An 18,707-nucleotide genomic window follows, 5' to 3' on the forward strand; every position below is an offset into this window, starting at 1 on the left:
CCTTGAGGATTGTTTTAAAGTTTAAAGAACCTATGAGTTAAGCCTTGTCTAGAATATGGTTGGAAATAAGGAAGACCGCATTTTTGAATGTTCAAGAGAAAAGGGTTTAATAAGACAGAGAAATGAGGAAGATTGAGAGAGTAGTTGGTAATTTAAATAAAAGAATGTTGACGTTTTCCTCTATATATTAATATGTTACAACTTAAAACATAACATTTATATGTAAGTTTATTTACATTTGTTTAGCACTTTTAACATATTCAGCACCTTGGGAAGTTTTTTTTTAAACTAAGAGCAGCATTAAGAAATACAGTTGACACTTTTTTTAACAACAAGCCATTAAAGCAGAGATCAGGAAAGATGACCAAGCATTTGATCGAAGAGGAGTGCTGGGTAGAAATGTAAAAATGTTTAGGAATGAATTAATTTAGTTAAAAGGAAAGAAGAAGCATATGTAATGTTTAGGAGGCTAAAATTGGACAGGGCTTGTGAGGGATGAAAAGAAAACATAAAAGTACTCAAGCAGGGAATTAGGAGAGCAAGAAGGGGCCATGAAATGACCTTAGCAAGTAAGGTTAAAGAGAATCCCAAGGTATTCTATACATACATTAAAAACAAGAGGATAACTAGGGAAAAGTAGGATAAAGGAGGGAACTTGTGCTTGGCGGCAAAGGATATGGGCAACATCCAAAATTAGTACTTTGTATCGGTAGTCACCCAGAAGAAGGATATGGAGGATAGTGAGATTTGCGTGGACCGTGCTAATATGCTAGGGTATTTTGAGATCAAAAAGAAGTGGTGTTGGTTTTCTTGAGGAGTATTAAGGTGGATAAATCCCCAGGGCCCAATGGTATCTTCCCAGGTTGTTGAGGGAGGCAAGAGAGGAGATCGCTGAGACTTGATTAAGATCTTTCTATCTCACTGGCTACTGTAGAGGTCCTGGAGGACTGGTTCGTAGTTAATGTTGTTCCTCCGTTCAAGAAGGGAAATAGGGATAATCCAGGAAACTACTGACTGATAAGTTCCACGTCGGTGATTAGGAAGCTACTGGAGAGAATTCTTAGGGATAGGATTTATGTGCATTTGGAAAAGCGTGGCCTAATCAAGGATACTTAGCATGGCTTTGTGCAGGGCAGGTCTTGTTGTACTAACTTGATTGCATTTTTCAAGGAGGTGACAAAAGTGATTGATGAGGGTAGAGCAGTGGATGTTGTCTACGTGGATTTAAATAAGGCTTTCGACAAAGTAGACTCATCCAGAAGATTAAGATGCATGGGATCCATGGTGAGTTGGCCGCATGGATTCAGAATTAGCTTGCCCATTGAAGGCAGAGGGTCGTGTTGGAAGGATGTTTTTCAGGCTGGATGTCCGTGACTAGTGGTGTTCTGCAAGGGTCCGTACTTGGATTGAGACCTCTGCTGTTTGTGATATTTATAAGTGACTTAGGTGAAAATGTAGATGGGTGGGTTAGTAAGTTTGCAGACGATACAAAGATTGGTGGAGTTGTAAAAGGTTGTCGAAGGATACAGTGGGATATAGATCAGTTGCAGATATGGGCAGAGAAATGGCAGATGGAGTTTAATCTGGGTAAGTTGAGGTGCTGCACTTGGGAGATCAAATGCAAAGGAAAATTATACAGTTAATGGCAGGATCCCGAACAGCATTGATGTGGTCAAAGGCAGAAATCACATGACTCCAGGTTATAGTCCAACAGGTTTATTTGAAAACACAAGCTTTCGGAGCCTCAGTCCTTCCTCCGATGTTCGTGAGAGAGGTAGTATCAGACACAGAATTTATAAGTAAAAGATCAAAGGTTCACTCCATTGAGGATGTACTAAACAAACCTAAGATGCTGTTAAATCTTTAATCAGTTAGAAGGTTTTAATTGATTAATATGTATATGTAAATCCCCGAATTCCTTTCAAGTCACGGTCCTGAGAGAACTAATGGTTTTAAATATGTAAAGAAGAGGTGACATTTTAGGTCAGACAATGCATGTTAGGTGTGAGACCTTGTTCAGAATCTGTTTGTGTTTTAGTTTGAAGTCAGACTGGTTTTATTTCTAAAGTAGGAATTTATAAACACCATATTGACTGACTGACTGTTTATAAATTGTGTGTTTTTTGCAAGGAATTTGGGAATTTACCTATTCGTATTAATCAATTAAAACTTTCTAACTGATTAAAAATTTAACAGCATCTTACAAACAAAAGCAGAGTTGCTGGAAAAGCCGAGCAGGTCTGGCAGCATCTGTGAGGGAGAAAATAGAGTTAACGTTTCAGGTCCGGTGACCCTTCTTCAGAACAGCATCTTAGGTTTGTTTGGTACATTCTCATCAATGGTGTGAACCTTTGATCTTTTACTTATAAATTCTGTGTCTGATACCACCTCACTAACACCTGAAGAAGGATTGAGGCTCTGAAAGCTTGTATTTTCAAATAAACCTGTTGGACTATAACCTGGTGTTGTGTGATTTCTGACCTTGTCCACCCCAGTCCAACACTGGCATCTCCACATCATGGTTAGCATTGATGTACAGAGGAATCTTAGAGTTCAAGTCCATACCTCCTTGAAATTGGCCATGCAAGTAGATAGGGTGGTAAAGAAGGCGTATGGTATGCTTGCCTTTATTGATCTGGGAATTGAGTACAAGAGCCAGGATGTCATGTTGCAGCTTTATAAGACTTTGGCTCGGTGTTCAATTCTGGTTGCACATTACAGGAAGGATGTGGGGGCATTGTAGAGGGTGAAGAAGAGGTTTACCAGGATGCTACCTGGATTAGAGGGTATGAGCTACAAGGAGAGACTAGAAGAACTTGGATTGTTTTCTCTGGATTGGCCGAGGCTGAGGGGAGACTAGAAGTCTATAAAATTGAGGTGCATAGATGGGGTTGACGGTCAGAATCTTTTTCCCAGAGTTGAAATGCCTAATATTAGGGGGCATGCATTTAAGGCGAGAGAAGGAAATTTCAAACAAGATGTTCAGAGTAGTAGGAGTCTGGAACATGCTGCTGGGGGAGGTAGTGGCGGCAGATACATTAGGGGCATTAAGGGATTTTAAGATAAACACACGAAAATGCAGGAAATGGAGGGAAATGGACCAAGGGCAGGCAGAAGGGATTAGATTAATTTGGCATCATGTTTGGCACAATATGATGGGCCGAAGGGTCCATTCCTGTTCAATTTTCTATGTTCAAATACCTAAGGATGAAGGTAGCAGGAAGTGCAGCTACCAACGGTAGAACTGTTAAAATCAGGAATGTGTCACAGGCCAGAATCTGACGAGCAGAGAGAATCAGAGGAGTGAAGAGATGGAGGAGGTTGCAGAGCTAACAAAGGCAAAGACGATGGAGAGATGTGAAACCCGGGATGACAATTTTAAAATTGAGTCATTGCTGCACTGCAATTCAATGTAGATCAATGAAGATTGGAGCTGTGGTGAATGGGGCTTGGCACAAGTTAGAATCTGACCAGCATGGTTTTGGGAATGAGTTTGTTAATGTATTATGGGAGATCAGTCAGGCGAGCATTGCAGGAGCTAAGTCTTGAGAAAACAAAGGCATTGATGATGTTTGCAGTAGCACTGCGTTGAGACAGAGTGGAGTTAGCAAGGCTTTTGAGATTGAAGTCTGTGATCTTGGTGATAGAATTGGGTTCATAAACTAAGACAATAAACTGCCTGGTTCAGCCTCAGTTAGTGCTGGCAGGACAGATCATTTGTGATGAGAGCTGAAGACAGTTAGTTTAACCTTCATGATATTTAATTTTTAGGGAGTTACTACTCGTCCTGAATTGGATATCAATAACATTTGTGATGAATTGGGCTATGGAAAGCTTGAGAGAGGTGTCACTGAGGTGGAACTGGTTACTATCTAGTATATGGTGAATGCAATGATGTCCTTTTACATAATGCCACTGATGTGCAGATGGGAAATAGAAGAATGACTCCAGAGGCCATAGTATGGGAAGTGAGGACACTGCAGCTGATTCCTGACTGCGACTTGGTAAATAAGGACAGAAGTAGGCAAATGTAGATCCAAATACATTGGACAATGAAAGAGAGGTGATGGTAATGATTAGCCTGTTCAACAATGCTAGAAGTTGAGAAGGATAAGAAAAACTAGCTTAACAGAGTCACAGTCATGTAGGTTACCCTTTCAAATTTTAATCAGGCATATTTCAGTAGACCCTAATTGGATGAATAAAAAATGATAATGGATTTGGAAGGTGACAATGCGCTCAAGGACTTTGGAGAAGAGTTAGGAGATGGGGTGTAGGGAAAATGGTAATTTTCAAGGGGTTAAGACTAACTTTCTGGAAAAGAGTGGTAAGAACAGAAGATCTGAAGGTGAGTGAGACAAGTACAGATGATAAAGAACTGTTGTCAGGTAATGTCGGGGCCAGGAAGGAAAATTGATTGGTCAACAGTTTCAAGCTTAGTCTGGGCATGAGAGGAGAGGGGAGAGAAACTGGAGAAAAGCTTCAAGCTAGGGCAAGGGAAACTTTGAGGGAGGTTTTGACCTTTTGAACAATTGAAGGAAGCACTGAATGGGTAATCTCAGCTTGACTGCCAAAAATCCTGCTCACATTTTATTATTGAAGCTGAGGGTGAAGCTGACAGAGAAGAGTGTTTTCTTTTTTTAAAAAAAGACAGTTTTTATTGAAGAAGAGTAGCCAGAGTTTCTGTTTCCATTCCACGTTGGAGATCTTGGAATAGTGAGTAACTTTGACAGAGGATCTGACAGTCCAGTTAGATGCAACAATGAATGACTAAACTAGTAATTTGCCATAAAAGTTCAAGTTCTGTATCCCTTAGAGATAGTAAAATGAATGTGAAAAATTGGCCTAGCATTTCATCTTTTATGTTTTACCTGTTATAACCTTTATTATACAAATATTTTAAGAATGCATTTGAAGTATTTGGATAGTTGTATGTAGATGTGGCTGTGGCCATTAAAATGTTATCGAAATTGCCTTTAGGATACTTGGAAAGATAATTGAATGAATGACTTCCAGCTGCTACAAGTTGAGTATGCAGCTAGAATATATTAGATTTATGGGACTTTCCTCAGGGTGGTAGTGGAGCAGTACAATTTAGTCAATTTTCTTTTAACGTGGGAAACTAAGTTTGATTTTGACTTTATTATAATGCCGACTGTTCGAGACTCTTTTGTCATATAGACTGACAAGAAGTGGATTTCAGTTCCGTTCGATAGAAATGCATAAAACGCAACAGAAGGAAAGGTTGGCAAACAGCGACGAGAGTGGGAGTGGGTCTAGGCCCGAAATGTCAGCCTTACTGCTCCTATGATGCTGCTTGGCCTGCTGTGTTCATCCAGCTCTACACCTTGTTGTCTCAGATTCTCCAGCATCTGCAGTTCCTACTATCTCTGAACTAAGTTTGATTCATATTTTCCACTGATCCTTGTTCCTCACCCTCTGGAACTAAGTAATCCCTAATTACTGAGTTTACGTGATTGAACAGGCAGCCCAGTGGATCGGTGGTTAGCACTGCTGCTACCTCACAGTGCCAAGGACCCAGGTTCCATTCCGCCCTTGGGTGACTGTCTGTGTGGAGTTTGGCCATTCTCCTGGTGTTTGCTTGGGTTTCCTCTGGGTGCTCCGGTTTCCTCCCACACTCCAAAGGTGTGCAAGTTAGGTGGATTGGCTGTGCTAAATTGCCCATTGTGTTCAGGGATGTGCAGGCTAGGCGGATTAGCCATTGGAAATGTGCGATTGAGGGGACAGGGTTGGATGCTCTTGGAAGGGTCAGTATGAACTTGTTGGGCCAAATGGCCTGCTTCCACACTGTAGGGCTTCTATGATTCTGTTCATCCTAAGCGAAGGAGGGAAGTAGATCAGCTGTTTGTTACAATTTATCTCTCGCACTTTGGAAACATTCTTGCCGTATGCTTGATAATTTTGTATGATGGCATTAATGGCACTGAAATCTCACAGCCTGAGGTACCTTTAATATGACCTATCCATGAAAAACCATGTTGCAGTTCCAAATGCTGGAAAAAGAAGTTTTTCTTTCTTTCACTCTATAAAATTCATCACCACAGAATCTCAGTTGTTCCTGGATTATATGTATAGACAGTGCAGTTTTGGGAGGTAAAGAGAGCAAAGGACACATCCAAAAATGTAATAACTGGATACTTCCAGAAAATCATAGAAATGGACTATGGATGATCCCATCAGGATTCTTTCTGTCTTCCACCCCTTTGCCATCTGCTGTGATGGGCCCAAAACACAACATGTTATATTGCAATGTAGTCTGACAGGTATTATGGGCCACATCAAACACCCTCAAGATGTATGCAATTTGATTGGGTGAACTACCAGCTTTGAGGCAAAACACACTTTATTTGTGCACTCCAGTTACGATACGACAAAAGAAAGGAGAAATTGGAATTCCACTGGAAAATTTAACAGCTTGTTTTACAGTAACTGTTTCAATATAGTAACATTCCATAAACACGCCCTTGGCAAAAGGCAAGTTCAGAAAAATAGATTGTCTCACAGGCAGTTCTCCTGAGCAGGAGGAAAAACATCCAGAGAAAACTCAGAGCGAGAGTAGCAGGGAGAGATGTACTGCAGCTTCCAAACCCAGCTTCAAGAGCCAGCAACAACTGCTACTGAAAACTAAAAACTCAAAATACTGGTACTTTGCAAGCTTGACCCCACCCATTCAGGCTGTTTCTATTGTTTCAACCTTAAAAAAAACCTAAGGTCTGATAAACTGTTTATTCTAATCGCTGAGTAGACTGCTTGTCACCTCTCTCTCAATCGTTCTTCACACAAATAAAAGGATAAAATATACCTCTTAAAGCCATAGTATTGTCACACAGGTCAGCCATAGCTCAACTGGTAGCACTTGTCTCTGAGTCAATTCCACTGTGAAACTTTAGCAGAAACAAAAATCATACACCAGGGCATTGCTAAAATTTTGGAGGTGACTAACATCAGATGAAATGTTAGACCTGGATCCCATTTCCCTTTCAGGTAAAAAATGTAAAAGATCTTTTGAAGCACTGCTTCAAAGATGTGTAGAGGAGCTCTCCATACTGTCCTGGATAATATCCCTCAATCCACATCACAAAAACACACTGTTTGGTCTTTACAATGTTTCTGTTGATGGAATTTGCTGTATAAAAATTAGACCGTTAGGAACTGGGGTGTTTCTGATGTTTAAATCACTGAACAGTGACAGCTAAGCTTGAGCTAAGAAATCCATAATCATGAATTTGTAAGAAAAGTTGGAGAAATTCTTGGTCAAAAACTAATATAAGGATTCCTATGAAATCCCATACCTTGGGAAGTAGCTGTAACACTATGGTGAAATTGAAGTGAATTTTGGAAACCTACAGCGTACTGGATTTTAATTCGATGAGGAGAAATGAATGAATCCTCGAAGTGTCACGTATGATGCCACTCCTGAAATAGGCAGTAAATAGGGGAGCCAAGTTTATACTCTTGTGTCTTAACAAACTAAAGTGTAGTCCTGCATTGTTTAATTCTTTTCACATGCAGTAAAGATTTTGTTTTAAAATGTGAAACCCTGTGGCATAATTTATTTTAGTTAATGACTGAATGTTTGAATTTTTCTTTAAATTTCTCTGTAGGTTTCTAATAGTAGTCACCGTTGTAATGCAGAACACCAGGCTCCCACTGATTTTTTTTTTAAAAAAAATCTGACGGAGGGCCACAACAAAATCCAACCTTCAGTATTTTCTCTGATTAAGTTGCAGGCCGGGCTGTCACTTATCTCTTTTGCCATCCAGATTCATTGATTTACAAATATCTTGGCTTGTTCCCAAACTAAAATGGATATTGTCTGCTTCTGTGAATGCAAATAAGTAAATAAACGAAGGAACATCCCTAGTTGTACACAGTCCATTTCCATGGCAACGTGGCAGGCTTGGGATGTTCCAAACAAATGTAAATAGAGTTCTTTTGAATCAAAATCAATATTTTTAATTCTGAGGCCTCGACTAATTTATAGCTTAAGGAGTTAAAAAGCCATCCCTACAGATGCCCTGGTTCCACTAAGGAACACTGTTTACTTCAGCATTGTTTGTCAGTTTCTCAACCATTTAGTTTTTATATAATTCTTCAAAGATAAAAACTAAAAGTTATACATGTCAAAGACATGAAATAGATATCTGTAAAACTATGCTTAAAAAATATATTATTGGATTAGAGTGATTTGGGAAGTGTGCTGGCTGTGAAAGGTGCTCTTTAAGTGCACATATTTCACTTAACCTTGTGTCTTTTATGAAACTGATTATTTTCCAAATCTTGTGTATTTTTTTGGATGAGGGTTATTCATGTGTTTTACACACACCTTTCAATGGCATATTTCTGTAATCTTAGCAATTTCTGTTGAGGCAGCGAATTCAATAGGGCATTTAAGCCAGTTAAATGATGCCATGCTAATTTCCAATCCACAATTAATGTACCAATGAATGTGATGGGTGGAAGAATTGGCTCAAAGTATTAAAATGTATGGCCAATATAAATGCATTTTTTAAAAGTTGATTGAAAAATAATTGGCTCTATTCCCAGTTGTCTAAAAGCCCCTTCTTCCTCACTCCTTCTCTTTCACTTACTCGGCTCCGTTGTCAAGTAACTCAATGAAAGCCTCAAGAAAATGAGTTTCTGGCATCGGTACACTCTGCGTTTCTTTTCCAGCTGGTAGTACTAATGCTGATGCTTACCCAGACTCGTATATTGTATCAAACTAATTGATCTTCAATGTTTTCCCAGCCCCAAACAGATCTGCTACGATGTTGCTGATTGCATCATCATCATTTCCGCACATTTACATGGGTTTTCTATTTCCAAATCAAACACTCAATGTCACACTGTGCCTGTAAATGTACACCAGTTGTGTGCAGGACACTGATGCATGAAGGAGAAAATGAGATTATTTACCATGGAGTGACCTTCATTCTTCAATGGGAAAGACTCCTCTCTTGAGTAAGCCTGACTTGCTTTTGCCCTGTGGCATTGTAATGCATGATGAATTTAATACTCGCAGTTGGAGAATACAAATCACTGCAGTAACTAAAACTCCTCTAATTAGTCTTCCTACGGGACTGCTCTCTAATCCAGTTACGTAAAAAGTGTAATGAAGTAGGTCTAATTATCTTTCAGATGGAAATTAAAAATGAAAGTCAATTTCGAACTGCTTCTTGATCCTAGCATTGAAAGATGCACCATAGTGCCATCTGTAGGTTTAAGTCAATACTCTGCTGAGACAGGTGGAGTTCAATGGAGAGAATGCCACCATTATAAATGAAAGGCCATGGATTAGGTATTGTTAACAGTGCAGGAATACGTAGATCAGTGATGGCATGTTGTTTTAGTTAGACCTCGTAAGTCTCCGACACAGAGATGTCTGGCAAAAAGTGACATCCCTTTTGCAGGAATGTATCTTCCCTGAACTGAAACACTTCCTTTACTGAGAGAGTTTTCGCTCAGAGATTTCCTACTGAAAAAGATGCTACAACAGCTAGTCAATAGCATTGAGTATTAGAAATTGAACACAGATAATAGCTATCTTAAAGGCTCAAACAGAAGTAGCAAACCTTACAGAAAAGGATTTCTGAAAGATTGTGTTAAAGTTAATGAGAATGTTAAACTGAAATTTTTATGTCACCATCCTGTAATAAAACTTGTACTTAACACCATCACATTGACTTTGTAATGCCTGCATTCCAGTCTCTTAAAGCTTATTAATATTAACTACTATTTAATCTCAACCAAGTTATGCAAATTGGGTAGAGTGAATGAAATAGATCTACTTTAATGGCAGAAGAGGCACAATAGGTTGGCTGGGCTATTCCTAACTCACGTTTACAATTATAAATGTATAGTTTATCATCAATTATGAGCAGTATTGGCTGCAAAGTAATGTTTAACTTGAATATTTAGCCTGGAGTAAGTGTCCGTTGCTGTTCAAACATGTAGCTGTACCGGATTCAGTATGTTTCTTGGGAATCAGGTAGCCTGCGTTAAGAAATGAATGGAGAAAAGGTCAAAAATAATGTTTGTTTCTTACCTTGTGCATGTAATTGCAAGTAATGTTGATTAGTTCAGCAGTGAAGAGCTGGATTCCAGTCTCACCTATCTATTGGTGGTCTGCCAAATCTGCATTGTGAGAGATGAACACATATTATCAAAGACAAATAGTGCATAATTTGTGTCTGCATAACAAAGCGTGACACTTCTTTTGCAAATGAACTGTACAATCTAAGGGCAAAGATCAATTTGCAACACATATATTTTTGTCTTTCAAAGCACTCTATGAGGAGTTAATCGCATAACAACAAGTCTACATTACTTTGTAAGAGCTAAAAGCCTGTGAACAAGGGCACATTTTCAACATCATATCAAGGAGTAAAAACATTTCCATTGAAATAAAAGTAACTTTGCTAGGATTATAGATTTATAGTCTGTCCTGTTCTGCAGAGCAACTTGGGACAGACTTTGCACTCACCAGCTAGGCATTCTGTACACTTGCCCACAGACTTCCTATGAGCTTATTCACTGCTACCTGTTGTGATTTTAAGAAAAATTCACCACCACCTGCCACGCCAAATCTGCAGCTTGTGTGAACGGCGCATGCAACTGTATATTTCCGTGGCCAATCAGACTGGCAAATTCTTAATGAACCTTTCATAGTCTGACCCAGACAGTGTAACTCCTGAATTCAATGCCAATTCATGTACAGAATTTGAAATAAATGGAGAGAAAAACTGGCATCTGAAAATTTTCAATATCTACAACAATAATTAATATCTGAAAGAATAGGACCCTACACTTGTAAAAGTTTATTTTCACTGCCAGAGCAGTTGCTTGAAAGGGAAATTCAGATTTATTATACCATTAAATATTTACTTACACTGGGTATAGCAAAACGTAAGTTTTCTATTAAGTCTAGTGAGTTTGTAGTATCAAGTCAAAACTAAGATACAGTTATAGCAAAGTTTCTGGACGAAGTAACTTACCACTTTCTGCATTTAACTGAGTATGCTCACTTGCTGGAAGTTGCTGTCTGATTTATGCTTTAACAGCGATTGCTGTTAGCCTTAGTGGTTATTTCTACAGGAAAGTACAACCAAATATTTGAAAAAGTAGCATGTTAGTGCAGGTTCAGTCCATGTTGGACATATACCATTTGGAAACTAAAATCAGAAATGTATTCATGCTCTCAGTTCTTTTCATCCTGCCCATATTATTCATTAACCTTCAAACACTAACAGCCATAGAGACGTAGACTTATTTTGTATGAAAGCAGGTCCTTCGGTTGAACTCGTCTGCATCAATCAGATATCCTAAATTAATTTAGCCCCATTTGGCCCATGTCCATCTAATTCCTTCCTATTCATATACCCATCCAGGTGCCTTTTAAATGTTGTATTTGTACCAGCCACTTCCTCTGCACCTCATTCCGTACATGCACCACCCTCTGTGTGAAACAGTCATCCCTCAAGTCACTTTTAAATCTTTCTCCTCTCACCTTAAACTTAAGCCCGTGTAAACGTCATCTGGGAATTGATACCCAGCAGGTATACAAAAGCATTATACTTGAGGAATTATCCCAGATCTAGGTACTAAATGTTCCAAACCTCCATTGTTGATTATCAGAATGCACCTCATCATGTACATAAGTATTTCAATGACCATTCTAAAATGAAAACATTGTGACTGGCCATTCACCCACAGCAGTTTGCCTTCACCACATGCAATATGCTGATACTGAATGATGAAATGTCATCATTCTACTTGGCTTGAAACACTCTATGTTCCCTGCCAGGTCTTTGTAAGTAGAAACTCTGATCCCAAATCCAGGCACCTTACTGTAAGCTTAGAACTGTATTAGGTTATTTGTGAAAGTACATAAGATTGTACGACAAGAATTTGGAAGTGTAGAACTGTACATGTCACATGGGAGAAATGAAGGTTCTCTGTTAGCATATCGGTGATCTTAGTTGGCTAAGTTTCAACTCTTTTAAGGAATGAAATCATTGAAGTATGCAATATGTGAATATGCAGGCATTTAAAATTTTTAAGCTTCAGAAATCTTGAACATTAGAAATAGATTTACATAAAGTCTGGCAGACTTTAATTACTCCAGAAACGTGTGCAATTTATTCTGATGAATAAATTATTTCCAAGGCTAGGCATGGAACCAAGCATTACAAATCGGCCTTTCTAATGCTGAAGTTCCTTTTAGCTTCACACAGCTTGTGGTGATTTACAGTTGCTCTCTGCTTAGTAAGGGTGACTGTAGCTTTCACCGCAGCAGTTAATTGATCTTGTTTCAGCATTACTTCCACGTTTCATGCTTCTCTTTATTCACTTAATTTGTTTAGTTCATCAACAGCACCATCTAAACCTACGACCTTTACTAAGGGCAACAAGGGGCATGGAAGTGTTGCAACCTGCAAGTTCGCCATAATGTCTCACACCATCCTGATCTGGGACTTTTTCACTGGTGTTGGAATGCCTTCCCTTATAGCGCTGTAGGTGTATCTGCAATGCATGAATTGCAGTGATTCAAGGCGACAGCTCACCGCCTTCACCTCACGGCTAGTTATGGACAGGCAATAAATATCTCCCTAGCTAATAATCCATACATTTCACAATCAGCTGAAAAATAGTTAATATCCTTTTGTAGAATTTTCCTTTGTTTTTCCCACAGGAGAGGCTGCATAGGGTCTCGGTTTCTCATCTTATCCAAAAGGCTTGATCAGAACATCTTGCTGTTGGCCTTTATCCAACCCAGTGTAGTAGGGCTAATTTAGTAAGGTAAAGCGAAATAGATTGGACAATGCAGCAAAGATGTTAAACCTGTGACAAATTAACTCTGTACATTGAAAAATCTTCTTTCAAGAAAATATAGAACAGAGATGATGATATAAAATACAGTTTGGTTGCTTTTGTGTTTGACTCCTGTTTGTGACAATGCTGCTTGCTATCTGTATTTGACTGTTTCTATTACGCCTGTTTTAAAAGAGAACCTGTGCAGAATTTCAATATGCTTTTTAAATTGGATGTATTAATTAGATCCGAATACCAAGCACAAATCCTACCTATCATCCTTTGGACTATTTCATCTCTTCACAGACAATATAATCTATAGGCAATAAAATAAGCTCCTTATTACTTTGTTGAGTGAATTAATAAAATATATTTTTGTGAGCTACTTTTCCTTTACAGCAGCTAGAACTAATTTCAAGCCCTTTAATCGGATTTTGTATGCAGCAACAGATACTGTGAGACATCAGTTTGCTTTTTAAGAACGCGCAGTCTTTAGAGAAAAGTAATTGAAGTTTTAACTCTTGTGGTGCAGCTATTTGCTTTGCATGAAACTGGTGAATGCAAACACATACATGGAGGTGAAATCAGTCTTGTCATGAGGATCAGGCTGGAGGATTTCTGTATCTCTGCATTAGTGATGTGATGAAGCAATCATTTACAGAAGTGAATCACTTCTGCATTCTTATATTTTTATTAGTAAGTCATTAATTATAAGGAGATACACTGAATTCTTATTTCCTCCTGAACAATAATTATAGAAGAAGAAGAATTTTTACAATGTTTTGATAATACAAAAGACAAAATGTCACGAACCATGCATTGCTTTATTTCCCATGTTCCTGTTGTCAATTGAGCACTTGCGCTCTGCCTTTATTAAAGAAAATGTTTTTGATTCATAAATTTTTGGGCATAATTTTTTCATTGTCACTGTAGAATGGACTACCAAAATATAAATGGAGAATTTTCATCAGGAATGCAGTGATACATAATACATAAAAGTGATACAGAAAAGAATGCAGGTTTAGCATTCTCTAGAATATTTTCCATTATTGCAGTCCATCCAGTGTTTACCTTCATGCTTAGGAATTCACAAAAGAATAACACATTTGAAAAGATTGAAGACTTGTTTTCACACATCTGCGAGAATGTGTAGCAGAGGCAGGAATAAAAAAGTAACACTTCTTACACCATCTGCTTCAGTTTTAACTCCTATTGATAGTCTTGCTGTATTCTTTTGTCACAACGTGCTTCCCTGAAATCATGATGAATGTTCCCTTGTTTACCATCCTTGTGTTTTGAATGATGTCCTCCAAATATCTTTTCATTTTCAGAAAGGAATGCTTTCATTGTCAGGACAAAAGAGTAGAGCTTCCCCCTCCACAACCCCATTAATACTGTCCTTGTAAAATTACTTGTTAGAATTGATGTTGAACAAACTGAAGTCAAGTACTATGTATGCCAATACCGATTTGTGTTTGTACTCAGCATTAATTTAGCTTTTTAAGACATGAAATTGTTGGATCTGTTTGTTTTGAGCAGACTAGTTTTCAGTCTGTTGCACCAGCTAATTGTGTTAAATGTCTAAAATGGGATCAGCATTGTATCCTGGGTGATCAATTTAAGGTAAAAGCGACCTTCTCAAAGCTATCCTTCTGAAATGTTCAAGTTGCTTTAATAAAACTGTTTTGTATAGAAAGAATAGCAGCGTTAACAAGAATTGTGGCACAATTCATAGTGTACCATAATACTCTTCGATAAATCTTCTCAAACTATGCATTAAAACTGTTGAAAGTATAGTATTTTTAAGATTTTCTACATCCCCTTCCAACATGTTTACGTATTGGAAGCTTGTGGATTTACAAAGCTTGCGGTTTTCTAATTAACCATCTTCCTTTGAACCATCTTAATGAATTTGAATTATATTGTCTTACATAAATTAATGCTATAGAATGGGATTATGATTATTATTATTAGTGAATTTCAGATATGTTATGATTTTGTGAGCTGATTGTCTTGCCATTTCAACCAGTGTTATCTGGAGTGAGGCAGAAGACAAATTAAATGTAAGGCATGACATATTATAAGTACACCGTGAAGTGTTTGCCCTTTCTGACATGCTATATTTCAATATAATGTTTATAAATGGGAAAGTTTAGAATTTGGGAAAAAAAATTGCTTTGACTGACAGTTAAGAAACATTTGTCACTTATTGGCTCGGTGTATAACATGTCAGTTTGATAGTTGCACAAATTGAAAGCCTTTATTTGATTTGTGGATTCAGCACACCAAAGGATTGCACATTCCTCTGATTTTGATCAGTGTGCTGCAGATGAATGTAAAATTCTGCTTGAGAGTTAATTCCTTAAGAAAAACCACATTTCACAACTTCGATCCAATGGAATCTTCCATTATTCAGCAGCATGTTAATAATACACAATGATCATGTACAAGCCTTATTCTGTTCCCCATGTATTCACCTTCCATACCTATTGTACTAATTCACTTACCATCTCTCCCCAATACTCTGAACTGTCTTCCCAATTACACTTCACTAGCGGAAAAACATACCTCCCAGTCGCTTTCCGTAATTCCTTATTCTATTGCTCCTTGAGTCTGGACTTGAATTGTGAAGGACCTGGGGATTATTGTGACTGAGAGTTATTGATCTTTGTTGACAGGTAATGGAAACAGTTGGGTTACAAATAGTGCTTCCTTCCCCGATCATAGTAATTAGATACACGGTACAGTAATACAATATTTTCTGGAGCGAAACCAAAGGAGAAAAAAAAAGTGGAGCTTTATTCACAGGTAAATGGAATGAAATGAGAAGAAGCCACAAAGACTGTGTGTTTATAAAGAACATTTCACCGGGTCAAAGGTTTCCAAAGTATTTTATAGCTAATTTCACAGTTTTGAAGTGTAGTAATTGTTGTCATGGGAGGAAACATCAAAAAGAGCTGGACTATAACTCAGTAATTTGCACAAAACAAAGGTCCACTTGGGAAGGAAGATGGTTAAAATATTAATAGTTTCAGGTGAAGAGCTTTGGTCTAATTAATCACACTACTGTATTCCTCTGGGACATTTCGAATCAATCCTATTACTTTTTTTCTTCGTGAACCCATGAATCTGTTCCTCAAACTGACCACCCAAAAGACCCACATATTAGGAGGATGCTGCAGTCTATACAACTGGGGGAATCAGCTAGTCTGCTCAATTTCGGTAAAGTAACAAACCTTATTGCATTCTCCATGTACAGATACAAGAATTCAACAAAGAGCTTCAGGCCATCAATGCCCCTGGTTTCTCAGCTTTGACATTTGATGGAACTCCGGGAGCACCCTTGAAACCACGGACAACCAGCAGGTCGTATCAGTTCACTTCTACTGATCAGAGAACAGTGGAGGAGCTGCGCAGATGGGCCAATGCAGACCTTTCCATCCACAGGCCAACCGTCAAACTCTCGGAAGTGAAACCCGCTGATTATTTTGACCTGACATGTCAACTTATTGCAAAAGCTGAGGTGGATCGATCTGCTGTTCTGCTGAAGGTAAGAGGAGATGTATTAGTCACCTCTTAACAGCAGGTATGATGCTGGATGATCAGATCCCTACACCAGCATCAGAAGTTAGTAAAAGAAGTTAGAATGTTGAAAATTTCAATGTGGATTTAAATTACTTATTTATTTGATCAAAATGACCCTTCATGAATTGAACCCTGTATAATGGAGTCTCCTCTCTAATGGCTATAAGTGTACCAGGTGAAATCAGTTGGGGAGTCTTGGGCAGAGAGGCTGATAGTCTCTGCACTTCATCCATTGTCCGTCTGTCTGTCCCCTTCATTAACTGAGATACTTGGAATCTTAATCATCCGTCCAGTCCCCTTGCTGCCTGACTTGCTAATGCTTGATGCCAAACAAAAAGTGCAGTCACGTTTTATTCAATGAGTGGCAAGGTACAAAAAACCTGAAATATAGAAGGAACTGCTCAGTAAGTGGACATTTATCCCCTTCTTTCGAGTGGCAGTGGGAAATTCATTGGGTCATTGGTGTATTTCTTGGAAACGGCATTCCCGACTCTTGTGAACAGAAGTTTCTGTTTTTTCACCCCTTCCCCTCCCTCCTACCACCATAAAGTTAGACCTCCATAACCTTTACCCTTCAGCTAGAATTATTTTGACATCAAACCACGTCTAGTTTGCATAGTTATCCTTTCTATTGTAACTTCTGAGAACTACAATCAAAAATGCAAGGGTTTTCTTACTGTATTTGGAATGAATGAATGAAGTATCAAGGAATCCAGAACGACAATATTCCAAGAGCAGGTAATTCAAATCAGATTAATGTTTCTCAGTTTTTTTTAAAACCAATTAAGTGAGCATCAGTTTTTTAGAATTAGAATTAGATTTTATTGTCATGTGTACTCAAGTACAGTCGGTCTGATATAACGCGTGTTTCTTCAACGCAAATTGGTTTTAATGCGATTGAAGAATTATAGAACGTCATTTGTAGAACATGAACTTTCCCTACCTGTATTGCCTATAACGTGATTCCGCCCCCATCACTTTAAATATCGCAGTTATTGCGCGATTTTCTTATAACGCGAGAACGGAACTGTCATACTATATATCAGAACCGACTGTATAGGAATACATGTGTACAAAGTCACCATTCTCTGATGCCATCTTGCTACCAGTCACATGAGGCAGAGTTGCTTTTATCCCTATGCCACAATGTAGTCTAAACTGAAGTATGGGAATGTGTTGGGAAATAAGTGCAAGATTGGTGTGTGAAATATGCATTCCAGTCTTGGGTGAGGAGTTCTTGATAACAGGCAGGAATGTAGAGGATGCTGGCCTGTGGGGTATAATGATATTTATAATGGTGATTAGTGCTTCCTTCCATGTCTGATACTTAATAACTGGCAACACAAAGAATCCTTATTCTGTCAATGTAAAGGGATCATTCCCAGCTCTCCGAAATTAAAGGCAGGCACTGAAACAAATATCATGGACAAGCTCACCTAATTACATCATCAAATAATGAAAATATTAGCAATGGTCGGCAGGTCAGGCACAATCTGTGCAGCGAGAAACAGGGTTAACATTTTAGATTGATGAGCTTTCTTCAGAAGTCCTCAACATGAGGCTGAAGACATACACCGATACTGTGAAAGAGTACAAAACTTACAATGGAGCTTTCCACAGCAAAATGATCAAAATACTCAGTGAGTCAACATGCCAAATAGATTTTCTTCGGTGGGAAGTATAAGGTGAAAGGGGATACGTTCAGCATTTAGCACTGTGGATCCTGTGTAGAAAAAATGGCTGGAGCCATCACTGTGAAATCTGTGCCCTCTGCCTGTGGAAGTGCAATGAAGTTGAGACAGGGAGTCTGATCTATTGCAGAGATTGAAATGTGACAAGACTTCTTAATTAAGGAAAAGACAAAAATAAATGTGGCTGCAGATTTCAAATGATAAAGATCAGGGGGTCAAGTGTGTGAATGTCAAGGAACCAAGTTTGTGGTACAAGGTAATTCGACTCTGCAGTTTCAGCCAGGAAGGAGAGAGGAGTGAATGTTCAGGGTGATTACATAACAACATAGGCTGTTTGTATCCTCTTGAAGTAATGACTCAGCAAATTGTACATCTTGCATTGCTAGGATTGCAAGCAGAAAGATTCGTAGGCAGTGATGATCTTACTTGCTGTTGACAGTATGTTTTGATAGTGAAGCTTGACTGCTGGTATTTAAAGCAGGAAGATAGTAGTTCTAAGATAACAAGGTGTAGAGCTGGATAAACACAGCAGGCCAAGCAGCATCAGAGGAGCAGGAAGGCTGACGTTTCGGGCCTAGACCCTTCTTCAGAAATGGAACC

General features: G+C 38.6%; 1 protein-coding gene across 10 annotated transcripts in view; it reads left to right on the plus strand.

The window, feature by feature from the left end:
- The window catches only part of pot1 (protection of telomeres 1 homolog), a 297,679-nt gene that overhangs the window by 182,222 nt on the left and 96,750 nt on the right, over positions 1-18,707 (plus strand). For all 10 annotated transcript variants that reach the window (XM_048607978.1, XM_048607979.1, XM_048607982.1 and 7 more), the window contains one exon: positions 16,091-16,381. In XM_048607978.1, coding sequence (XP_048463935.1) covers positions 16,091-16,381 — 291 coding nt within the window. The remainder of the gene's footprint in view (positions 1-16,090; positions 16,382-18,707) is intronic.

Source organism: Rhincodon typus, chromosome 18 (genome assembly GCF_021869965.1).
Source record: "Rhincodon typus isolate 14 chromosome 18, sRhiTyp1.1, whole genome shotgun sequence".
NCBI lineage: Eukaryota > Metazoa > Chordata > Chondrichthyes > Orectolobiformes > Rhincodontidae > Rhincodon > Rhincodon typus.